Raw genomic sequence first — 27,275 nt, 5'->3', positions numbered from 1 at the left:
ATATATCTCATACCCCCAAAATGAACTTTTATCATGGAAAAATTAAGTACAGTATTAAGAGAATTTATTTAAAAAATATTTTGCACTCCCGCAAAATAATCTAAAATAGACTTCATAAATCCACACACTAAGAGTTCAGGAAATAAAGCATACGCCTATATTGACTATTAAATATAGGTTGATTCTAAGTAAATAAATTTCACAGACTTTTATTTTGAACTACTATCTATTATGTTAAATTTTTTAGGATATTTTTGCTCTTGAAATTTTATGCTGAAAAAACATCTAAGTAACTTTGTAAGAAGTAGCCACTATAATACTGAGTATAATGCTGATTACTTTTTTCCTCTTTAAAATACAGACAGCAAGAAATGCTACTACCATTCATTGAATCCTTACTAATATTTCAGGCACTGCACAAAATTTACCTAATAACAAATCAAAGGGTAGGTAACCAACACTAATATTTTAAATAAAATGAAACTGAATAAAGACACTGGAACCAGGATCCACCTACTGAAAATTCACACTAGTAAATACATTCAATTATTAGAATTACCTTTATCACAAATAAGAAAATCTAAACATAGATACTACCCCAATAAAATTTACTGTAAAAAGTATTTGGGTACCTAAGTCTCTTATTTAAAAGGCAGTCCCAATTTCAGTTGTGTCCAATGATGGAAACATACTTACCATGTCACATGGAAAGCCTGTCTACATCCATGTTTATTACACGTCATGCACGCTCCAGTGGCTGCTTTGCTTTCTCTTCCTTGTTCATCACAAATGTAGCAAGTCTTAGGATAGAAAAACAAAAACAAAAGTGAAACTCTGAATTTTACAACTATCTTCAGGAGTAAAGATCATGTTTTACTATCTAACCTACTTTACTTCAAAACGTGAATTCATGCCTTTTGACTATAACCTAATTTTTACAAACAATACAAATAAATATGAAACCAAAAACAAGGACATATAAATAGACCTAGGATTTCACAAAGGCACTGTCTTCCTAGACTCACAATCCCTGCAAAATTAGAAGAATCTTGCCCTGCCCAGGTGGCTCAGTTGGTTGGAGCATCATCCCATACACAAAAAGGTTTTGGGTTTGATCCCCAGTCAGGGCACATACCTAGGTTGTGTGTTTGATCCTCGGTTGGAGCTCGTAAGGGAGTAAACCAATCAATGTTTCTCTCAATGTCTGTTTGTCTCACCTCCCCAAAATCAGTAAGCATATCCTCAGGTGATGATTTAAAAAAATAAAAATAAGAATCTTCACAGGTACTGAGACCAGAGACCAGGACACTGTCTACCACACCTTGGTCTGAAAACCTCCTCACCAATATTCACCTGATCCCTGTCACAATGTTGTAAAAAGAAGTAAAAAGAAATTTTGACCTTCATTTCTTTGGGAAGTAAACATATCTAAGGGAGTTTGATACAGGAAGTTGGGAACTAAGAGATTAAAGACAGTCCTATGTGAGTGAGCAAGGTTAAGGCAGTCCAATCGTCTACAAAAATCTCACATGGGCTCATTCAGTCCTGTCAACCCGACATACTAGGTCTGAAACAGACACTTGAGCTAAGGTCAGAGATGCCCCCAAGAGATATTGGCTAATACACACTCCTCGCAACTTTGACTGACATCTGTTTACTTTTACCAAATGCAAATAGCTGAACTTCACAGAAGATTTAATTATATAAATGGCAACCTATGAGTATCTGTATAATGAATAAAATTCTTAGCTGACTAGAAGCTGAGTAAACAAAAAATTAATGTCTACATACAATCAGGTGATATACTTCTAAATGAGACCAATTTCTGAACAGTAATAAAGTATAACCTAGCCAACTTCAAGAGGATCACATGAATTTTGGGAGCTAAAGAGATTTTCCCCCACTATGCAATATGGTACCAAATAACATCATTCAACAACATTTACCCAAAAAGCCTAATATCTAGTCAGGTACACAAATATAATATCTTCTGTTGAAAAAAGGATTCACACTGAACTGAATTACAGAAATTATTTCATACCTATAAAAAGTAAAGTCTCGAGTTACAACAAAACTATTTACCTAGACATACTGAATAAGAACATCTCTAACTGTTCGAATTACAAAAAAAACAATATAAAAGGACAATGAAAAAATTTAACGTACATTTTTTTAGCCTACAAATGATCAAGAAGATTAAAAAAGAAAAAGAAAGCTGACTAAAAGAGTAAAATATAGTGAAAATATATAGTGAAATTCTTGGAAAATGCATTGTACAAATATGCCTCAAAGAATATCTCCATAACTTCCAAAGGGCTGACAGTGAAAGACACATCATTTGACCATTCAATAAAACTAAAAATTACAATGAATCTTTATTTAAAATAAATAAATAAAAAACAGGAGGTAGAACATCAGGACTACAAGAATGGCAGGGTGAAGAACACCACTGATTTTCTCCCTAGTGAATTAACCATTCACAAGTGAAAAAGAACACTCTAAAGTCTCTAAAAATTGTACTGAAGACATGCAACAAATAAAGAACATTTTATTCAAGAAAATCTACTAAATTTCAAGAACAGTGCTTGTGACACTTGAGCTATGATTGGCTCCCATCACCACCATGCCACCTCCACACAAAGCGCTAGCTCTCTGTTTTGGAAGTTCCCTTCCATTGAGTGTGATCAAAAAAGATGAGGGCTTCCTCTCACTCAACTCCTAATCTAAGGCTATATTTTCACCCTAGGAGGGCAAGGTCTCCAGTGACTCTCATCCTGCTCATCCCTGGTAGCTTCCACTCATAAACTCCCACCTTGACCTAACAACAGGCCAAGAATCCTGGGGTCCTACCATCCATTCCCCAGCTCGCTAGTAGAATAAACAAGCTAGAATTACTCTATCTAGCAAAGCTATCGTTTAGAATAGAAGGGCAGATAAAGTGCTTCCCAGATAAGGTAAAGCTAAAGGAGTTCATCATCACCAAGCCCTTATCATATGAAATGTTAAGGGGACTTATTTAAGAAAAAGATTAAAACTATGAACATTAAAATAGCAATAAATATATAACTATCAACAATTAACTTTAAAAAACAAAATAAGCAAAGAAGCAGAACAGAAAGAAAATCACAGATATGGAGAACACTGAGATGGTGGCCAGCAGGAAGGATGGTGTGGGAGACTGGGGGAAAGATGAAGAGATCAGGTACAAATTAGTAGGTACAGCATAGGCAAGAGGATGTTAAGAGCAAATACAGGAAATGGAGTTGCCAAAGAACTTATATGCATGACCCATGGACATGAACAAAGGAGTGGGTATCACTGGAGGAGGGGTCCTGGGTAGAATGGGGCAAAGGAGGAATAACTGGGTAAACTGTAATAACATAATTTTTTATGTTATTAGTGTTTTAAAAACACTTTGGTTGTAAACAAGATGGAACTGGCGGCTCCAAAATACTAGTACAAACAAGCAAAACAGTAGGGCAGCAAGAGAAAGACAGCAAATAAGGACCCTGAATCACACTCCTCTCTGTGGGTCCAAAAGGCTATGGACACGAACTAGGTTGCACCCAATAAGGAGAAATTGAAGTGGGATTTGGGGCAGACTTAAAAGCATTCCCTAAAGCCACTCACAAAGCCATCAATCAATAAGGCTCAAGGGGCTTTAGTACAACCTATGATCAAAACTGGTTGAACAATAAGTTACTCTTAGGACAACTCCTAACAGTCCAGACTTGAAAATAAAATCACACTCATATCAAATGATCTAAAAAACTGTGTGCATGCTCAAGGCTGCATGCTCTCAAAAAGGACTGAAGAGAAAGCCTTAGATGATCTCCTTGAAAAATAAATCTAAGTCACACACAAATATGAAATGCTGAAGGATTAAAATCTAACTAGCTAAGAGGGCTTAAGCACAATCTTTGACTAATAAGTGGTTTATGTTGATGCACAGGCAACATAAGAAGTCAGGCTTAAAAAATTAAAAAAAAGGAAAGACATCCGAGCAAGGACATCTAAGACTATATACACTGTTAGGAAAATACACATCGGAGAATTATTCCAGCAAAGTTGTAAAAATAATTGAGCAAACAAACAACAAAAAAACCCACAGGGGAAGAAAGAATCATTCTCCAGAATATAGGATTGGGGCAAAAGTAGGCTTACAGTTTGAGTATGTGGAACAGAATTATTTATTATTGCATTATTCTCCATACAAATGTAAACCTACTTTTGCCCCACCCTGAACTATCTAAAATGTCATTTTCAACAAAAAAATTATAAGACAGAGAGACAGGAAAGTGTGATCTTATGCACAAGAACAAGAAGGCAAACATTTGAAATGGCTTGAGGTTGAGCTTAAAACACTTCAACCAAATGGAAATTCTGGAGTTTAAAAGTCACTAAAGGGACTCAAGAGATAAGCCATAGAAAAACAACAACAAACTTAAAAGCAGAATCAACAGAGATTATACAATATAAATATTTTTAAATTATACTACCTAAAGAACAGTTTCTGAGAAATGTGGGACACCATCAATCAGGTACACTAACTTTTATGTATGAGAAAACCAGGAGTGAAAGAAAGGGGCAGAAACTGTATATGAATAAATAATGTCTGAAAACTTCCCAAAATTTATGAAAAACAGTAATCCAAAAGGTTAACCTCAAACAAGATAAAAATGTAGAAATCTCAAAATGATAGAGGCCAAAAATAAGGAGAGAATCTTGATAAGGTGAAAAAAATTACACATACAAGGAAACCACAATAAATTGAACACCTTAGGTCTCATCAGAAATAATGAAGACAGAAGGCAGCAAAAAAACATATTCAAAATGCTGAAAGAACAAAAACAACCAACCAAGAATCCTATACCCAACGAAGCTATACTGCAAAAATAAAAGTGAAATAAAGACATTCTCAGACAAACAAAAAGTGAGATACTTTGTTCTTCAAGCTTGACTAAGAAGGAATATTAAAGGAAATTCTTTAGGCTAAAACCAAGTAACACTAAACAATAACTCCAATCCACACAAAAAACTAACAGCTTCAGTCTATTATATACTCCAAAAAGCTGAAATTTTTAAAAAAAGAATAATTAAAAACAAATGGAGAATATTATGCTAAGTGAAATAAGCCAATCAGAGAAAGATAATTACTATATGATTTCATTTACATGTGGAATATAATAAATAATAGAAACATAAGCATGCATACATAGAACAGACTAGCAGCTGTCAGAAGGGAGAGGGGTTGGGGGTGTTGGGTGAACAAAAGGCGAAAGAATTAAACAAACAAATAAATAAACAAATATACATAGACAGACAACAATATGGCGATAGCTAGAAGGAAAAGTGGGGATGAAAAGAGACTTTACTTTGGGTGATTGATACGTGCACGCAGCAGTGTGCAGATGATGTTTTGTTGAGTTGTACACTTGAAACCTGTACAGTTTTATTAACCAATGTTAGCCCAATAAACTCAATAAAAAATATGTTTAAATAAAAAAGAACAGAGAGCTCTGAAAAAGGTAATTTGTAGGAGATGATTAAAGGTCTGATAAAAAACCGCAAGTAAATATTTCTTTCTTATTCTTCTCTTAATTTAAAAAGTAATTGTATAAAACAATACCCATACATTTTATTGTTGGGACTATAACATATAAAAATATAATTGCCCTGGCTGGTGTAGCTCAGTGGATTGAGCACGGGCCTGCGAACCAAACAATCGCGGTTCGATTCCCAGTCAGGGCACATGCCTGGGTTGCAGACCAGTTCCTTGCAGACCAATTCCCAGCAGGGGACGCATGAAAGGCAACCATACATTGATGTTTCTCTCCCTCTCTCCTTCCCTTCCCCTCTAAAGATAAATAAATAAATAAAATCTTTAAAAATAATAATAATAAATAAATAAATATATAATTGACAATGAGAACAAAACCAAAGGGAGTGGGAATAAAGCTATATTGAAGTAGGAAAATAACACCATATGGCAACTTGAACCAATAGAAAGAAATGAATAGCAACAAAAATGGTACATAGGAAAATATACAAATACATACACATCTAATCTATAAATTAATCTCCTTCTCCTAGCTCCTTGAAAAGATGTAAGACTATATAAAGCAATAATTTACATACTATCTATAACAGTACAAAGGGGAGGATAGGAATGGCCATATAGGAATGAATTTTCTTCATTATACTAAGTAGATTCTGCTAAGATGAATACTGTAAGCCCTATAGCAACCAAAAGGAAAATTACCCAAGAAAATATAACTTTAAAATAATGAAAGGAATAAAAATGGTACACTAGAAAATATCCACATAAGACTAAAGAAGGCAGTAAAAAAAGAAATAGAGAGGAGCCCTGAGTGGTGTGGCTCATGGGATTGGGCATCATCTCACAAACCTAAAAGTCACTGATATGATTCCCAACAAGGCACATGCTCTGACTGGGCACAAGTCATTGGCTAGGGACATGCAAGAGGCAACCAATAGACATTTCTCTTGTACATCCATGCTTTTCTTCCTCTATTTCTCCCTCCCTCCCTCCCTCTCTCTTTAAGGGAGGGAGGGAGGGAGGGAGGGAGGGAGGGAGGGAGGGAGGGAGGAAGGAAGGAAGGAAGGAAGGAAGGAAGGAAGGAAGGAAGGAAGGAAGGAAGGAAGGAAGGAAGGAAGGAAGGAAATCTTTTAAGAAAAGAAAAAGAGAGGAAAAAACTTGTCACCAGAAAACAAACTAAAATGGCAGACATAAATCCAACTACATTAATAATATCATTGAATGTGAAAGTGCTTCAACTGAATGGCAGAGACTGATAAAATAACAAGTTCCATATGCTGTCCACAGAAGGCATACTTTAAAGTTACTAACTAGTTAAAAGTAAATGAATGAAAAAAAATTTACCATGCAAAGTTAAAGCAGAAGACAGCTGGAATGGCTATCATTATATAAGACCCCACCCCCCCAAGAAAAAACTTTGAAATGAAAAGATAAAGAGGACCATTTTCTCATAATAGAAAAGGTTGCCCTGACTGGTATGGGTCAGCAGGTTGGGCACTGTCCCACAAAGCAGAAGGGTCGCTGGTTTGATTCCTGGTAAGGGCATTGCCTAGGTTGTAGGTTCAGTCCATGGTTGGGGTACATTCAAGGGACAGCAATCATGTTTCTCTCTCATATGGATGGATGTTTTTCTCCCTCTCATTCTCCCTCCCATCTCCATTATGAACAAATAAAATAAAATCTTTTAAAAGAAGGCCAATCCGTCAGAAAGTTATAATAATTTTAATTTAATATATACATCTAATAACAGAGCCCCAAGATACCTGAATCAAGATAGAAAAACAAGTAATTTAATAATTTAAAGATTCTCATTAAATAACTATTAAATCAAGAGGAAAGCCATAAACTACCTGAGGATTATTGAGAAAATGCTCACAAATAGCAAAAAATCATATCAAATAAAATGGTAAATATGTGAATAGAGCTATACTCAGTGGCAAATTCATAGCCTGAAAGTTTTCACCTTTTAAAGGAAAAAAAAGCCATTATTTGACCTAACTTTTTCAATAAAACCGTGTTTATAGCAAAAGAACACAAGAGCCAAATTCCAACCCTGCTAAGAAGTAGAAAACTTGAAGAGCATTACATCAAACTTAACAAGAAAAAGCTATTTAAAGTAGAAAATAGCAACTTCCTGAAACTTATAAAAGATTTGCAGTTGGAAGGCAACCAAGTAGCCTGAACTCCAAAAAGAGATGCACTCTCCCCACAACCCACTAAGAACCACAAGACGTTCAGACTACAGGAGGAAATGCAAAGAAACAGCTAAAATTTTAACAAACTGCTAAAGGCTGATTATAGGCTAGTATGCAAACACAGACAGAAGAGAAGTTCCACTCATTCACAGGCTATATTCTATAAGGTTTTAGAAGGAACTCATGGGGAGGATTGAAAGAAAGGAGTCAAAACAACCAGAAAGAATCTCACTCAGTGGTGTAAGTGTAAAGAAAGAAATCAGGCACCACTAAGGGAAAGATATGAAATCTCACCTCTTGCCCACTCCTTTCAAAAGCCTTAAGCATCTGCGGGATTGGCAACAAACTCTATCATGCCTAAGGCATGGATAAAGACCCACCATGGTGCCCCGGCTAGTGTAGTTCAGTGGATTGAACACAGACTATGAACCAAAGGGTTACCAGTTGAATTCCCGATCAGGGCACATGCCTGGGTTGCAGGCCAGGTCCCCAGTGAGGGCCATGTGAGAGGCAAACACACTGACATTTCTCTCTCTCTCTCTCCCTCCCTCCCTTCCCCTCTCTCTAAGAATAAATAAATAAAATCTTAAAAAAAAAAAAAGACCCACCATAGTTAGGAGAACAAAGGAAAAAAATCTTTTATCACTTAGGCAAAGAGCAAATAAAATTCCCAACCATAGGATCCACAAACAATACAATAGTACCAGAAATCTAGGCTGGAAAAGGGGCAGGAAGCTCTCTCTCACAAGTCCTTCCACAGATACAAAGCAAAGTATGTCATAAGGAGAGGGATAAGGAACCTCCAAGGACGAGAGATACAGAGCTACCAAAACTAAGTCTAGACCAAAACAACAAAGAAATTCAAAACCAAAATATCAAATAAAAAACAACAGCAATCTTACACCAAAGGAGAGGCAAATGGGTGGTAAAGTCAGAGCGCAGAGAGAACTACCTCCTGTGGCACAGTGAACAATATAGCTGAAAGGTGAGCACAGAGCACAAACATCATAGAACCAAAAACCCAATACCCCAGCCTTCAACCTACACATATGGTATCATTAGAAGAGAATTAAGGGAAAAGGCCACACCAATGGGTACAGGAGACAGATCCATCAAGCCACAGAGCATTATTCTCAGGTCTTAGAAGCTAACAGAATTTTTTCTGCTAAGTTACAAACCTGCTTTACACCAGTACCCCCCTTTTTCCTTCTTATTTCTCCCTTTTGGAATATGAATTTCTATATTATACCTGTCCCACCATTGTATCTTGAAAGCAGATAACTCTTCTATATTTTCACAGGTTCATAGATCAAAAGGAATTTGCCTCAGGAAGGACCATATCCATGCTTGATTTAGAGGATTCGATTAGAAGACGATATTTGGAACATTCAGGTGTTTTATATTTAGGTAAGATTTTTTAACTTAACAGTTGATACTTGAATAGATTAAGACTTTGAGAGATACTGGGATGGAATAAAAGGATTTTGTATGTTGTAAGAAAATTAATGGGGGCCAGGCAGAATCAGGTGTCAGGTTGCTATAGATTGGATTGTGTCCCCCTCAAAAAGTTATGTGAAGTCCTAATAACCACCCCATACCTAAGAATATGATCGTATTTGGAAATCAGGTCACTGCAAGTATAATTAGTTAATATTAGGGCATAGTGAATAAGGATAAGATTAGTGTCCTTATAAGAAGATGGCCACAACCCTGGCTAGTGGTTCAATTGGTTGGAGCATCATCCTATACACCAAAAGGTTGAAGGTTCAATCCCCAGTCCAGGTGCATGCAGGAGGCAACCGATCCATGATTCTCCCTCGCACTGATGCATTTGTGTGTGTGTCTCTCTCTCCCCCATCCTCTCTCTTTTCCCTCCTCTCTAAAATCAAACATACCCTCAGATTTTAAAAAATAACCAGAAGACAGCCACATAAGAACACAGAGACAAAAGAAGAACACCATGTAGACAAAGGGAAAAATTAAGGTGGTACATCTATAAAGCCAAAGAATGCCCAGGATTGCCAGCCGTCGCCAGAGGCTAGGAGAGAGGCATGGAACAAATTTTCCTTCTGAATTCTCAGAAGAAACCAACTCTGTCAATACTTTAATTTCAGACTTCTAGCTTCCATAATTTTGGACATAAATTTCTGTTGTTTTAAGCTACTGGCTATGAGTTGATAATGTTTTACAGTTGACTAAACACTGGGGGTGGGGAAGTATTCTGATTCATTATATTATTACCATTTTAAACATGACAATGTACAAAATAGTTAAAAATAAAAGAAGCTATGTTATAGTAATAAAGATAAAAATTAAAACTTTACAAAAGCAGAAGCAAATTTGAACAAAATTATGAAACCCCCAAAATGTTCTTTGTATTAGGTACAAATCAAGAATTTAGATAAAAGTAAAAAAAAAAAATTTGTATATTTTATTGATTATGCTATTCCAGTTGTCCCATTTTCTTTTTCACTCCTTTATGCCCCTCCACCCTGCATCCCCCGACCCACCAGCACTACCCTCCTAGTTCATGTCCACGGGTCATACATATGAATTCTTCAGGTTCTCCATTTCTTATACTATTCTTAACCTCCCCATGTATTTTGTGCCTACAGTTTACGCTTCTTATTTCCTGTACCTTTTCTCCCATTCTCCCCACTTCCTGCTAATAACCCTCCATGTGATCTCCATTTCTGTGATTCTTTTCCTTTTTTAGTTGTTTGCTTAGTTTGTTGTTTTTTAGGGCCAGTTGTTATTTGAAGAAAACTCAAAGGAGATGAAGTCACACAAAGTATTGAACTTTCAAAAGTCAAAACCAATTTGTAAAAAAAATATGTTAGTTTTATACTTTTAGAAAGATCTGTATGTTCTTAGGTGTCACAGAGCACACCAATCCAGTAGCCTACTTCAAACCAGACTTTTGTGCAGGTAAGTGCACAAAAGTCTTTATTTCCTCATCATTGTGGGAAAGAGCACTTGGCTAATTCCCTAAAAGAGGGGTCATATGGTGTATTATCTGGGAATTTGGGTTGTCACAATTTAAGGGCAGGTCAATGCTTTGAACTTTCAAAGGAAAAAAACAAAAGAAACCTAGACCTGCAACAGGGGAAAATGGCAAGCTGTGTAGAAATCTTTACCAGCAGTATTAACTTGATCAGTATTACAACTTGTTGCTAGATGCTCTGCTTCCTTTTGACACTATTCCACAGTTTTCTATTATCCAAGCACTGCTTAAAGGTACTGTTGGGGGATGAAATCTCATTATTCCGATTTCAGACCCAAAATGTAGCCTTATTTTCTTATTCAATATATATATTTTCCCTTCTGTCTGGAACCTCAGATCATCACATTACTCTCTGTGATTACAGACAGATATTTATATGGCACTGTGAAATAAAACTTCCAATTTTCTTCCTTTTAAAATACTAACTAATGTAACCTATCTCCCAACCTACATAACCCCTCCATTTTCATCCCCTCTCTTTCTACCTGCACATTTTATTGTTACCTTGCCATTTCCCTAAGAAGTCAATCAATTCTGACTTGCAGTCAATATAAATTTGTCTAAAAACATTAATTTGACTGAAAAGAAGGCTTAAATTAGCAGTATGAAAGATGACCACAAAGGAACCTCCCTTAATGTTGCAGGATGGGTGAAGGCATAGGCCAAGCCAGCTACAATATGTTGTCAAAGTTTTCCCGCAGCTGAGAGAAAAACCACTCAGCTAACATATCCAGATATGTGATTCAACCACTGTTTTCTTCATCAAAAAATAATGAACCATGTGTCTATTATGGCACAAAGGAAATTAATTTCTGGAAATCCTTACATGTTTAATTTCAGCATTTCAGTTTTTAGTGCTACATATGGCAATTGGACTTTCCCCTTAAAAAGACCTTTGATAATGAACAAAGTCATTTTCATCTTCCATGTGACTTTGAAATCTGCAGCAGTTGTATCGTTTTGCTTTATGTATCTCATTTCTAGCATACAGAATATATCAGATATATGCCACTTGTAGAAAATGAGCCAGAGTAATGGTTGCAGCTATTTCTGTCAATTTCTTGGAACAATGCTGAATGGTAATGAGAATAAGTATATAACTTCCTTAATCCCACAAGGCTGCTCTGTGCTTATATGTAGAAATTTGTTTACACAGAGAAAAGATCTCTGTATTGCAAGTGCAGGAAAATAAAATATGAATAACACTATAATTTGGTGCATGCTGTATGTTCTTATATAACCTAACTACTTTTTAAAAGTCCAAGTTTTTAATCACCTTGTATGTCTGACACCCCTCAAAATGATGAAGTATAATTGTGTGTTTGTGAGTATTTTCTTTGATTAACCAAAACTGAAAGGCAAAGTGGAAAAAAACCTAAGGTATATACAGAAAAAAAATTAGTGCAATTATTTAAAGAGTACATAACTTAAGAAAACCTAACAGTTTAACAGGTAAATGGGCAAAAAAAAAAACCCAGTTCTGATGGCCTAACGAGTAATTAAATAAAAATTACACTAATTAGATATAATTTTCAACTACTGAATTAAAAAATATTTAAAATAATTTTTCATAATGGTGTGGTAAAAGTGGCATTTTCACAAATTATTAGCTATAAAAATTTGGAAAACAGTGAGGCAATATTATAAGAACTTTATAAACAAGTTTATTCAATCACATAATAATTCCACTTCTAGATTTCTAGCCAAAGGGAATAATCCAAAACACAAGGGAAAAGGCTTGGTGAAGCAAGATTTCTGCCATGTTTTTATATGTAACAGAAAAACAGCTTGATAAAGCCTCAGTGTTCAGTAATACAAAAATGGCAAAACAAATTATGGCACAAACATTAGAATCATCAGTAAAGAGCCAGGAATAAAATCTGTATTTTTGGCATAATTATAGCTCTCTTCTTATTTACAGATCAAAAAACAATTAGAAAGCAATGCCAGACTTGGCCAGGTAGCTCAATTGATTAGAGCATCGTCCTGGTATGCCAAGGTTGTGGGTTTGATTTCCAGTCAGAGCACATACAAGAATCAACCAATGAATGAATAAATAAGAGTAACAGCAAATCAATGTTTCTCTCCCTCTCAAATCAACAACAATAACAATAATAATTAAAAAAAGAAAAGAATACCAAAACACTTTAAATACAGGGGTGGGCAAAAGTAGGTTTACAGCTGTGAGTATACACAAGTTTATTCCTGTATTCATTAATTATTGCATTATTTATTAGTATTACAACTATAAATCTACTTTTGCCCATCCCTGTATTTAATTTTAAATATATTATTTTTAAATATACCAAATATTAAATTACTTAAGTGTTATTTGATATAATCTAAAATTTGGTAATCCTCATCATGACTGAGAAGCACAAGTTTGAGGATCTACCAAGGGGTATTCCTATGCTCCTCGAGAAAAGATTATTTAAAATATTTTATGTTACACCATATTTGGGGTATATGTTATTCTGGGGAAAGATTCCTTATGTTTTATCAGAATCTTGAAGACCTAAAAAAGGTAAAGAACCACTAAGATTAGAAAAAATCTGACCTTCCTTCAAAGTCTGTCTCCCAGCAGACTAATCACTTTACTGAGATTCCTTTAAAATCAAGCAACTCACACAAATCAGTTTGCCCAATTTTGCGCAAATTGATTCCAAGCTAAAACGAAAGTCATGCCTTAAATCAATGTGCTAGTGTTCTTCTGTGATGTGAAAAATAACTCCCAATACACAATCATCCCTTTATCAGTTTTTCATTAAGTAATTAAGTGACCTAAATCACCTCTATTAATAAAGTTGCCCCAAAACTCCATTGTGCATTACTTTTATTTTAATGAAAAAAAAAAAAGAGATAAATTCTCAAGAAGTCTGGGCAGAACATTGAACTATTTTATTAAAATTAAATAACCAGAATATGTGATTTGGCATATGTACATCAGGAACCATTTATAGGCCATTTTACAGTTGTTTTAAATAGAATTTCTGTGGAACAGGAGGGTAAAGAACATCTACACCACTCATACCTCTATACAGAAATTATCCTGTGTTCAATTTCTATTGATGGAATGGCATCTAGGTTACCCATATTTTTCCTACATGAAAATGCCTTATTCTAAGCCTAGATGCCTACACCAGAGTTTCTCTGTTAGAAATTTAGAACTAAAATTCTTCGAGTCAGTTTCCTGTAGGAAACACAGATAAGACAGCAGAATTATAGTGATTACTACATGGAAGCAGAAACACACTATAGGCATAAAAGAGACTACAGAACCTCCAAAGATGGAGTAGACAGTATTTACTCTATGACATTCTAGTTTCAAGTCCAATTTCCCCGTGTATGCTGTGAGACTTCCTGGTGCAGCCCTCCCTTCAATCCCATTTCACTTTAGCTAGTTTTAGTAAATTTAATTTCTCACTAGAATAAAGTCTTCGGTCTTATATCTAAGCCCTTGTTATAATAATGTTTCTATGAAAAAAACAATTTGTCAAATTTGATTTGCCTTGTTTTAATATCATATTGCCAAGCAATGTATCTATCTTTAAGTATGTTTTTATAAAATCTTATCTCTTAATCAACTACACGTAACAGATTATATAAATATCTATCATCTAAAACTACCTAACACACCAAATAACCTTAAAACAAAAAGTGACATAAGCAAATTTGTATGTTGGTGAGATTTTAATCCCATAATCTATTTTAATGAACCACTGTATACTGCCATTATCTTTTGAAGTAAAGGAGCAAAGAAATAACACTGACGGAATTTATACTGCCATTCTTCCACAGTCCTTAGTAAACCCTATTTAACAGAATAACCTCTTAACTTTGGGATGGCAAAAAAGGCAATTAAAAGTGAAGTTGAGCCCTGGCTGATGTAGCTCAGTGGACTGAGCACAGGCCTGTGAAGCAAAGGGTCGCAGGTTCGATTCCCAGTCAGGGCACATGCCTGGGTTGGGGGGCCACGTCCCCAGTAGGGGGATGCATGAGAGGCAACCACACATTGATGTTTCTCTCTTACTCTTTTTCCTTCCCTTCCTCTCTCTCTAAAAATAAATAAATAAAATATTTTTAAAAAGGTGAAGTTGAATACAGAAGCACAAAATAAAGAACATTTTTTATTTTTATTTATCATTTTAATTGTTGTTCAAGTACAGTTTTCTGCCTTTTACTCCCATCCCCCGTAGCCCTCCCCATCTCCCTCCCATTTCCACCCTCCGCTTGTTTCTGTCCATGTGGTCCCCCATACTTGTTCCTGCCAATCCTTCCCCTGTTCCCCTGAAATTTCCTCTCCTCTTCCCTCTGCAAATACGTATTTTTTAAAATGTGCTATTCCCTGAGGGAAAAAATAGCAAATACAGTAAAATGTGTATATGTCCTGGCTGGTGTAGCTCAGTGGATTGAGTGTGGGTCTATGAACCAAGGGGTTGCAGTTTGATTCCCAGTCAGGGCACATGCCTGGGTTGCAGGCTGGTTCCTAGCAGGGGGCACATGAGAAGCAACCATACATTGATGTTTCTCTCCCTCTCCCCCTCCCTTCCCCTTTAAAGATAAATAAAACCTTTAAAAAATAAAGCAAAACTTAAAAAAAATTGAATGTGTACATGTAAGAATTGGGGGGAAGGAGGGACATAAAGACAAGAGATAAGCCAAAGAGGGAGATTCAAATTGAGAATGAGCTGAGATACCAGAAAGGGCAAAAGAAATTTTTGATAAATATAGGGATGTGAGATTGTGTCTCTTTTCCAAAAGATTCCATTGTCCACCAAAAAAGGAAAGAAGAATTTAAGTGTTCACTTGAGTAGGATAAAGTAGCAAACAAAAACAAGCAATATGAATTATATCATGGGATCTTATTATTATATTGTTAATAAATGCTAACAATCAACTTGTAGACACAAGACTTGTTTTACAAACAATGTAATAAATCCAACCACGATATGCCAAGAATTTCAAACTTAGTGTCTTTGTACTAAGAAATGGGTCCATTAACTTGACTCCTCTGTATATATTCTATTTCAGGCAAGGATGATGTGCCTGGTACTTTCTTGAAACTGAAAATCCATTCTGATTTTTCTTCCCCATTAAACTAATTAGTCACATTAAACTAATTACCAAGCTTGGTCAATCAAGTCTCTTACAAATTACCTAAATGTCTCTGTCCCTTCATTTCTATCACTCTCTACCACTTCTAAGTCATTATTAACTTTCTGGAATACTGTGAAAGCCTAAACAGTTCCTATGTAATTACTTTTTTTTCTCTTTCTATCCCTCCTCTCCCAATCCTCTCTTCACTATCTATTAGAATGGCAGGCAGACCTAAGCATATACCTCCCAAATATAAGAACTCTTCAATAGAGATAAAGTTCAAGCTCCTTAACTTAATATATGAGGCCCTTGAAAATCTGGTCCTGACAATCTGTCTCAGCATTCTACACATCACATTCAAAGTTGTAGCAATACTGCCCTTCCTCTTCACCGTCGTTCCCCTCTCCCCACCCTCTCTAATCCTCCCTATTTCCCACTTGAAAGCTTTTGCTCCTTCAGTCTATAAAATCAGTAGCCACTCATGTGCTCCCTTCTGCCTCCTCCCCTCACAACCAGCACCTGAAGACCTCTTAACTTTTTAAAATTCAAGGAAGCTGAAATGCTTTCTAAGATACCACCCCCCTCTTTATTCAGCCATGTTAAACTAGGTTAAGTGAACAGTCTCTACTCTAGAATCCATGCACATACTACACAGTAAACCACCATCGATTTATGCATGTCTATCCAACAATATTGAACGATGTATTCCTCATGCTTCCCACAGTGCCTGGTACATATAGTAGGAGATGCTATTAATGCTGAATAAATGAGTAGGTGGATGTGTAAATGGCACAATCTGAAACCTAGTTTTTTTTAATGACACTAACAGAAGTCCTAAAAGCGCGGGAGAATATTTAGTACTTTCAAATTATTTTCACCCAAATACAAAATATACTGATAAAAACCTTTAAAAATAGCTGTCCACCACTATTCCTTTTGAAAAAAACAAAGTCAGGCTAGCAATTCTTAGGTTGTCCTCTCTTTGAGCTTTTACAATCCAATGACATATTTTAGTGTTTTTTATTTGCTTCTTTGTTTTGTCTATTATTATCCTTCCTATATTTATAAACATTCAGTCCTTTATAGCCATCTAATAAGAGATTATTCAGCCCTGGCTGGTGTAGCTCAGTGGATTGGGCGCGGGCCTGCAAATCAAAAGATCATGGTTCGATTCCTGGTCAGGGCACATGCCAGTTCCCATCAGGGGACACATGAGAGGCAACCACACATTGATGTTTCTCTCCCACTCTTTAAATAAAAATTAAAAAAAAAAATAATAATAGATTATTCAAAAGGATATAAAAAGATATTATACATAATTTGCCAATCTCTATGGAAATTGTAGCTTTCTAAAGGAAATGCTTCCTTCACTCTGAAGAACACAGGCTTCCATCTCAAAAAGGTTCACAAATCTCTATGTTGCCCCAATCTTCACATTTCCTTTTGTAAAATTTATATATATATATTTGTATTTATTGGTGTTCAGTTACAGTTGCTCTGCCTTCTTCCCCATTGCTCCTCTGCTCCATCCCAACACCACTCCCATGGTTCATTCCCCCTCACTGTCCATGACCATGAGTCCTTTACTCGTGTTCCTTGGCTTGAGCCTTCCCCTTCTTTCCCCTGTTATCCCCTAAAGCCTCCCCTCTGGTCACTGTCAGTTTGTTTTTACTTCCATGTCTCTGGTTCTATTTTGCTCATTTGTTTGTTTTGTTGATTAGATTCCACTTTATAGGTGAGATCATATGGCATTTGTCTTTCACTGTTTGGCTTATTTCACTTAGCATAATGCTCTCCAGTTCCATCCATGCTGTCATGAAGGGTAGGAGTTCCTTCTTTCTTTCTCTGCATAGTATTCCACTGCGTAAATGTACCACAGTTTTTTCGACCCACTCATTTAGCGAGGAGCACTCAGGCTGTTTCTAGCACTGGGCTACTGTAAATAACGCTGCTATGAACACTGGAGTACATAGGTTCTTTTGAATTGGTGATTCAGAATTTTTACAGTATACTCCCAAGAGTGGAATCACTAGATCAAAAAACAGTTCGATCTTTAGCTTTGGGTTTTTTTCTTTTTTAAGATTTTATTTATTTTTAGAGAGCGGGTAAGGGAGGGAGAAAGAGAGGAAGAGAAACATCAACGTGTGGTTGCCTCTCACACACCCTCTACTGGGGACCTGGCCTGCAACCCAGGCATGTGCACTGACTGGGAATTCAACTGGTGACTCTTTTGTTTGCAGGCCAGCACTCAATCCACTGAGCCACACCAACCAGGGCCCATCTTTAGTTTTTTGAGGAAATTCCATACTGTTTTCCACAGTGGCTGCACCAATCTGCATTCTCAACAACAGTGTACTAAAGTTCCCTTTTTTTCACAACCTCTCCAGCACTTGCTGTTTGTTGATTTATTAACGATGGCCATTCCAACTGGTATGAAGTGGTTATCTCATTGTGGTTTTTTAATTTGCATCTCTCTAATGGCTGGCGATGTTGAGAACTTTTTTCATGTGTCTATGGGCCCTCTGTATGTCTTCCTTGGAGAAGTGTCTGTTTAGGTCCTTTGCCTATTTTTTAATTGGATCATTTGTCTTCCTGGTGTGGAGTTATGTGAGTTCTTTATACATTTTGGAGAGCAAACCTTTGTCCAAGGTATCATTGGCAAATATGTTTTCCCATATGGTTGGTTCCCTTTCCATTTTGTTGGTGTTTTCTTTAGCCATGAAGTTAATATTTGACAAAGCAGAAACATAAAATGGAGTAAAAATAGCCTCTTCGATAAATGGTGTTAGGCGATCTAGACAAGTACATGAAAAAGAAAATGAGCCCTGGCTGATGTAGCTCAGTGGATTGAGCACGGGCCTGCGAACCAGACAATCGAGGTTCAATTCCCAGTCAGGGCACATAGCCGGGTTGCAGGCCGGTTCCCTGCAGGCCAGTTCCCAGCAGGGGATGCATTAAAGGTAACCATACATTGACGTTTCTCTCCCTCTCTCCTTCCCTTCCCCTCTAAAGATAAATAAATAAAATCTTTAAAAAAAAAAAAAAGAAAAGAAAATGAAACTAGACCACCAACTTATACCATACACCAAAATAAACTTAAGATAGATAAAAGACTTAAATGTAAGACGTGACACCATAAAAGTCCTAGAAGAAAATATAGGCAGAAAAATTGCAGATATCTCACATAGCAATATTTCACCAATACATCCCCAAGGGCAAGGGATATAAAGAAAAGAATAAACAAATGGGACTATATCAAACTAAAAAGCTTCTGCATGACTAAAGAAAACCAACAATCTTTGTATTTTTTAAAAATCATTTAAAGATAACATATGCCACACTATGTTTCCTAACAAAATGTACATGTCAGTGAAATGAGGAATTGATACAGGAAAACGGAAGAGGTCAAAAATAAAAACACAAATCTGATGACAAGTGGTACAAAAACTGACCATTACATAGTTAATACCAGCATGTAGAAAACTTAACAGGGTGATACAGTGAATTCTCTGCAACTTAACAATATGATTTACAGACATTCTAGAAAATTACCTTTCCTATCATATATAAAATATCCTTTTACTTTTTCCTAAATCTCACAATTTTCCAATAACACAAAATTATTTGTTATTCTCTGAACTGCCTACCATCTACCATTTGAATCTACTACCCTATTTTATTTTACCTTCTCTGTATGAAATTACTTGATACTTTTTTCCACAAGTCAAATTATTAGTTACTCTTCAAGGACCTTATAATCTGTTTAAGTACCTTATTCAATTCCTTAGGCAAAAATAATCCTGCCTTTCATTATGCTCCATAACACTTCATTTATATTTATTACTTATAATATACATTATTCTTTTCATACACTGTAATTATTTTTTAATTGACTAATTGGGTGTCACATTGAGAAAACCCTGTTTGGGGGTTTTTTTTGCATCTTTGAATTCCTAATGTTTAGCACAATGCTTGGTACAAAGCAGGTCAACAGTAAGTGTCCACTACCTTAATAAATGTTCTCCAAATTATTCTTTACGACCATTCACTAAGAATTAATGTTTTCCCAAATTCAATGATCCATATTCCAATTGTTATGATCATTTCAGAATTAACATGCAAGCTATTAACCTAAACATCTGTGAAGACAGAATATTAATTTTTTATAATTTATTTAATTGTTGTTCAAGTACAGTTTTCTGTCAGAATATTAAATTTTTTAAGGTGAACTATATGAAACAAATCAACAACCATAAAAAATACAAGAAACATATATAGTAACCACATACAAGGAAAACACCAAAGAGAAAAGAAAAAACTTGACAAACGGAGAGATACACCAAGTTTCTGAAACAGAAGATTCAATATCGTTAAAATATAAATTCTTCGAAGAGATTAGCTAAAGAACTTTTATGCCTGTGGTGATGGCCTGAGGGTACAGAGGGAGCAGGGACTTTGTGGTGGTAGACAAAGAGGGAAAAAGTAGGAGCAACTACAACAGCACAAACAATACAAAATAAAGAAAAAAAGATTAATTCTTCCCCAACATAATATTTTATTGTGATGCCAGTATAATAAAAATTGTAGTTTGTTAGTCCCGTTCATCTGGAGAAAGACATGACAATGTCTCTTCTACCAGGTACTAAGATGTGTATATATAAAGCCATAATAATTTAAAATACTGTGCTACTAGGATAACAGAAAGACACATCAGTGGAACAGGAGAAATGTGAAGAATACCCACGAATTCAATAATGATTCAAACAGTAACTCAAATCACTGTGAAAAACATAGATTATCTATGAATAATATTAAACTGCCCAACCATGTGGGAAGGAAAAAGTTCAATACATACCACACTATATTCTTAAATTAAATGGATAAAACATTTAAGTCAAAGTAGTTCATTCTTCTTTCTATCAACCTTCCCTTACTCCTTGAATAATTCAGTTTTCTTCAAATCATGAGGTTGGGGCCAAACATGGCAGCACCCACTCTGGGAAGGAGAGGACAGTCCCACACTGTCAGAGACAAAGTAGGGCTGGCTCACATGAGAGGGTTGAGGATAGAGAGTCAGTGTTAAGAATGAGGTGTCAGAAACTGAAAAAGGTGAGGAGACCAACCATGGAGAGGGGTGGAGAGGAGTGGTGGTAACAGAGGCAGCTATGCAGGGATGCAGCTACAATCCACAGTGAGGTGCGGAGCCTGAATAAAGTTAGAATGAGCTCTGCATTAAAGTCACCAATAAAAGATTTGTTAATACAAGAGAATTGATCAAATAAGTAAGTACACTGAGGATAAATGGGAGTCAAGTAACAAACAGGAATGAAAAACATTAGATTTTTTTCTAGTATTTTCTAATAATTTTAATATTGTATAGATTTGGAAAGTTACTAAAAGTTTATGGTTCTCTCTATATAGAGTCGATTGATATTGGAATAAAAATAGATGTGTGAGCATGTATATAACTATATATTGAAGCAGAAGACTCGATGTGACCTCACAGTCTTCAATATATGAGGATAAGTATAGAAAAAATACAGATGTGAATGTATGTGTATCTGTGTATCTACATACATATACACACATCTATTTCCTAGCTATCCCCATTAAAAAGGCCTAAGAGAAGCAATACCCCAATAACAAGGAGCATACCTTGTATTACTTTGGATTAAAAGTATCATTCTCACCTAAAACAAGAAATGGTGATTCTAGGGCTAGGGCAGGAATGATACAAGATAAGCCAGTAATATACTATTAAGTCAGAAGTAAAAAACAGTTAACAGAATGGAAGAAACATGGCAAAAGACATAGAAGTCAGGTTGAATGGTCCCACAAGCCAAACCTGATATAATATGAGCATCAAAAAAAACATCAGCAATGAAAAATGACCCATTAAAATAAACTAGTAATACATAGTACATATCAATCCATACTAATATAAATAACTGGAGAGAGGCCCTGATTGGTGTGGTTCAGTTTGTTGGGCATTGTCCCACAAAGCGAAAGGTCACTAGTTCAATTCCCAGTCAGGGCACACGCCTAGGCTGCAGGTTCAGTCCCTGGTCAGGATGTGTACAAGAGGCAAACTGATCAATGTTTCTCTCATGTCAATGTTTCTCACCCTCTCTTTTTCTCCCTGTGTCCCATATCTCTCCAAAAAATAAATACACAAAGTTTTAAATAAAAATAAAATACAGTAAAATAAAATAAATAACTGGAGACTGGAGAAAGCTTTTTCTGAAAGTGGAATGCTAAATGATGAATATAAAAAATGTTGGAATTACCCTTGCTGGTGTGGCTCAGTGGATTGAGCACAGGCCTGCAAACCAAAAGATAATGGTTTGATTTCGCCGTCAGGGCACATGCCTGGGTTGCAGGCCAGTTCCCAGCATGGGCCAGTTCCCAGCAGGGGATGTACCAGAAGCAACCATACATTGATATTTCTCTTCTTCCCTTCCCTTCTAAAAGATAGATAGATAGATAGATAGATAGATAGATAGATAGATAGATAGATAAAATTTAAAAGAATGTTAGAATTAGAAAAGCACCATTTGCCATTGATCCACCAATAAAATTAATTAAGCCAAGGAACAATAATGGATGCTATAATTAGTGGGTAAAAGGCATAAGAAACAAGATATTAACACACAAAGTATTTCTCCACAAAATGCTTACTGATTATTAAGGGGGAAAAGATTACCTTCCTAGTGGAGAAATCTTGCAGGCACAACATTAACCAAGTGATCTAGATAACATGACTAGTAATGGGAAAAAATGAAATCTTGTTATCAACCGTTAAGATGTAATGAAAAGAACTCACTTCTGTGATATTCATGCCAAAAACACATAATCTGAATTAAATGAGGAAACATTAAAAAAAAATCTATACAAGGGACATTCTATTGAAATATCTGGCCTGTAATCTTCATAGAATCAACTTTATAAAAGCCAGAGAAAAACTGAGTTATGATTTAAGATTAAAGCAAACTTAAGAGAGACGAAAATGCATTCTGCAATCTTTTGCCTATGAAAACCATTACTAAAAAAATTGGAGAAATTAGGAAAATAATAATGAGGTCTAGGACTACACAAAAATAATGCAAAAATGTTTATTTCTTAAGGCTCCCAGTCTCACAGTACAGTTTGTTGGAGAGAACCCACAGGGTCCTAGAACATACACAAACCCACACACCAAAGGAATCAACACCAGAAAGGTCCAATTTGCTTATGGGCAGGGGAAGTGAATGAAAGCTAGCAGAGAGTTGAGCAAGCAGCACTGTTCCCTCACAGACCCATCCCTATACAGCGCCACAATGCAGCAAAGTGGGTTGCCCTGCCCTGGCAAACACCTAAGGCTCCATCCTTTAAAGTGTAACAGGAATGCTGAGACAAAGACTATGGCCTAAATGAAAGAACAAGTCAAAGCTCCAAAAACAGAACTAAGGGATGAAGAGATAGCCAACCTATCAGATGCAAAATTCAAACACTGGTAATCTGGATGTTCACAGAAATGGTTCAGTATAATTGCAAAATAGAGGAAAAAGTGAAGGCTATACAAAGTGAAATAAAGAAAAATATACAGGGAACCAGCAGTGAAGGTAAGGAAACTGGGACTCAAATCAACCATTTGGAGCAAAAGGAAAAATAAATATTCAAGCAGAACGGAATGAAGAAACAAGAACTCAAAAAAGTGAGGAGAGGCTTAGGAACCTCCAGGACATCTTTAAACATTTCAACAACTGAATCATAGGAGTGCCAAAAGGAGAAGAGGAAAAGCAAGAAACTGAAAACTTCTTAGAAAAAATAATTAAGAACTTCCCCAATTTGACAAAGAAAATAGACTTTCAAGAAGTCCAGGAAGCTCAGAGAGTCCCAAAAAAGTTGGACCCAAGGAAGTACACACCAGGGCACATCATAATGACATTCCCCAAGATGAAAGATAAGGAGAGAATCTTAAAAGCAGCAAGAGGAAAGGAGAGAGTTACCCACAAAAGAGTTCCTGTAAGACTATCAGCTGATTTCTCAAAAGAAACCTTGCAGGCAAGGAGGGGCTGGAAAGAAGTATTTGGAGTCATGAAAGGCAAGGACCTACATCCAAGATTAAATTCACAACAACCAACAACTGAACCTAAAAATACAAAAACAAAACAAAACAAAACAAGAAACTACACAAACAATTAGAACAGGAACAGAATCAAAGAAACAGAGATATCATGGAGGGTTATCAGAAGGGAAGGGAGAAGAATAGGGGATAAAGTGCAGGGAATAAGAAGCATAAATGGTAGGTACAAAATAGACAGGGGGAGGTTAAGAACAGTACAGGAAATAGAGACCCCAAGGAACTTACATGTATGACCCACTGATATGAACTAAGGGGGGGAATGCTGGTGGGAGAGGAGTGCAGGACAGAGGGGAATAAATGGGAGAAAAAAATGGGACAACTGTAATAGCATTATCAAAAATACATACTTTAAAAATTTTAAATATGAACTTTGAAAGCACAAAAATTATTTACACATTTAGTGTTGAGAAAGATTTTCTTTGCATAGTATGAAAAGCAGAAACAGCCCTGGCTGGTATGGCTGAGTGGACTGAGCACCAGCCTGTGAACCAAAGGGTCACTGGTTCCATTCCAGGTCTGGGCACATGCCTGGATTGTGGGCCAGGTTCCCAGTTGGTGGTGCACAAGAAGCAACCACACGCTGCTATTTCTCTCCCTGCCTTCCCCTCTCTCTGAAAATAAATAAATAAGTAATAAATAAACTAATTAATTAATTAAAAGAAAAGCAGAAACAATAAAGAATGTGTAAATTATATAAAAGATTTAAACTTCTGAACAAAAAATTAACTTGCTATAATAACAATAAAACCACAGATATAGTAAAAGATTAAAATCCAATGTTAAATTATGATCAAAGCATACAAAGCATGTAAGACAAAATAATAACATCTCTAATATAAAAACATTTCAAAAGAAAAAACAGGCACATTACAATGTTAAAAGAAAAAAGAGACTTCCGCCAAGATGGAGATGTAGGTGGAGGAACCACCTTGCCTCTGTGCACAATCAAATCTAAGAACAACTATTTTTAACAGCAGTCACAACCTAGCCACACGGAAAATCGACAATACGGAGTCCAAAGGACAACTAGATACTCAGCTGGACCAGAATGAGGAGCGAAGCCAGCAGCGGAACGGGTTACCAAGAAAAAATTCCAGGGTGGTGCGCGGTGAGCACGCAAGCGGCCGAAAGCGAGCTAGCTACGGGAGCGCACAGGGAAGAGGCGCGGCGGGCTGTCTGCGGTCGGTTGCGCACCTGCATGCGGAGAAACCAGTGAGAAGGGAAGCCTGCTCGGGGCAGCAGGCTCGCACAATTCCAATCGGATAAACAAGCCCGAGGCATGCTGGGCTAGTGGAGAGGACTGCCATTGCTCCCTCTCTGACCCACACACACAGCGTCACAAACCAGCGACCTGGGTCTCCCCGTCCTGGTAAACAACTAAGGCTTCGCTCTGCTTACTTAACAGCACGAATACTCCAAAAATGGCTCTAGGACAACTCAGAGCCCCAGAACCAATAGATCTAAGCGACGAAGAAATAGCCAGTCTTTCAGATGCACAGTTCAAAACACTGGTGATCAGGATCCTTACAGAACTGGTTGATTTTAGTAACAAATTAGAGAAACATATGGAAGCTAAACTAATTGAAATGAAGGGAAATACACAGGAAACCAATAGTAATGGAAAGAAAATTGGGACTCAAACCAAGGGAGTGGACCAGAAGGAAGAAAAAAATGATCAAACAGAAAAGAATGAAGAAATAAGAATTCAGAAAAATGAAGAGAAGCTTAGGAACCTCCAGGACATCTTTAAACGCTCCAACATCCGAATTATAGGGGTACCAGAAGGGGGAAAGGCACAGCCACCAGTGGAAAACTTATTTGAACAAATAATAAAGGAGAATTTCCCCAAGATGGCAAAGGAAATAGACTTCCAAGAAATCCAGGAAGCTCAGTCCCAAAAAAGTTGGACCAAAGAAGGAACACACCAAGGCACATCATCATTACATTAGCCAAGATTCAAATGAAGGAGAGAATCCTAGAAGCAGCAAGAGCTAAGGGGACAGTCACCTACAAAGGAGTTCCCATCAGACTGTCAGCTGATTTCTCAAAAGAGACCTTACAGGCAAGAAGGGGCTGGAAAGAGGTATTCCAAGTCATGAAATCCAAAGACCTACAACCAAGATTGCTCTATCCAGCAAAACTTTCATTTAGAATGGAAGGACAGATAAGGTGCTTCTCAGATAAGATCAAATTCAAGGAGTTCATCATCACCAAGCCTTTATTATATGAAATGTTAAAGGGACTTATCTAAGAAAAAGAAGATAAAAAAGATGAACGGTGAAAGGACAGCAAACTCACAGTTATTAAGAACTACACCTAAAACAAAAGCAAACTAAGAGGACAGCTAGATCAGGAGCAGAACCATAGAAATGAAGATCTCATGGAGGGTTAGCAACAGGGGAGTGGGAGGAGGGGAAGGGGGGAGAAGGTACAGAAAATAAGTAGCATAGACAGTAGATAGAAAATAGATAGGGGGGAGGGTAAGAATAGCAGGAGAAATACAGAATCTAAAAAATTTGAGACACGTGTTCATGAACTAAAGAGGGAAATGGTGGGGGAGGGGTATGCAGGGTGGAGGGGAATGGAGGGGGGGAACAGAGCAAATGTAATGGCATAATCAATAAAAAAAGTTAAAAAAAAAGAGCTATTCAAGGTTAATTAACAAACATTAATAACCTTTAAAGATATCTTTAAAATACTTAAAGTACTCAAAGTTTCCAGTACTCAAAGAAAATTCAAACTAATAATTTAATATTTTCACTAAAAAGAATGAAAAACACTGTTTTAACAGTGGTTAAACTGTATAAGGAGATATGCTGACTAATAAAACAAGGTTATGTGCAATCTAGCACATAACTAACACAGTATAAATTAGAAACTGCATTCTAGAAGGCAACTGCACACAATTCATTTAAGTTTCCAAACTGTTTATATCCTTTCACACAGAGATTCTGTTGGTACATACATGCCAAACATTAAAGGAGGTGCTTCAACAATAAAGGGCTCCTTAATTAATTTCTCAAAATTAACAATACTCTGTATTACATGCTAACTACCCACAAAAAATATTGGCCAAAATACACTTACTGACACAAAAAGATGTTCAGGTTAATAATTTTCAAAAATACACAAAATAATATAATCAAAATTTTGATTATAACACAAAATTTTTACAAAGTATATATAGTATATGTAAAAATGCACACAAAAAAGTCCAAAAGGATCTGAACATGGAGACGTGCAATAATTTTTGTATTTCTTTTTCTATTTTTTCCTGTATTTTCAAATTTTTTA

General features: G+C 36.3%; 1 protein-coding gene across 18 annotated transcripts in view; it reads right to left on the bottom strand.

Moving 5' to 3' along the window:
- The window catches only part of MLLT10 (MLLT10 histone lysine methyltransferase DOT1L cofactor), a 250,987-nt gene that overhangs the window by 130,513 nt on the left and 93,199 nt on the right, over positions 1–27,275 (bottom strand). For all 18 annotated transcript variants that reach the window (XM_053654738.1, XM_053654736.1, XM_053654737.1 and 15 more), the window contains one exon: positions 697–800. In XM_053654738.1, the coding sequence (XP_053510713.1) occupies positions 697–800 (104 nt within the window). The remainder of the gene's footprint in view (positions 1–696; positions 801–27,275) is intronic.

The sequence above is a fragment of the Artibeus jamaicensis genome, unplaced genomic scaffold (assembly GCF_021234435.1).
Source record: "Artibeus jamaicensis isolate MK-2021 breed Jamaican fruit bat unplaced genomic scaffold, CSHL_Jam_final contig_867, whole genome shotgun sequence".
Classification (NCBI taxonomy): Eukaryota; Metazoa; Chordata; class Mammalia; order Chiroptera; family Phyllostomidae; genus Artibeus; species Artibeus jamaicensis.
Note: the sequence above shows the minus strand (reverse complement) of the source record. Positions and strands in the feature narration are given on the sequence as shown.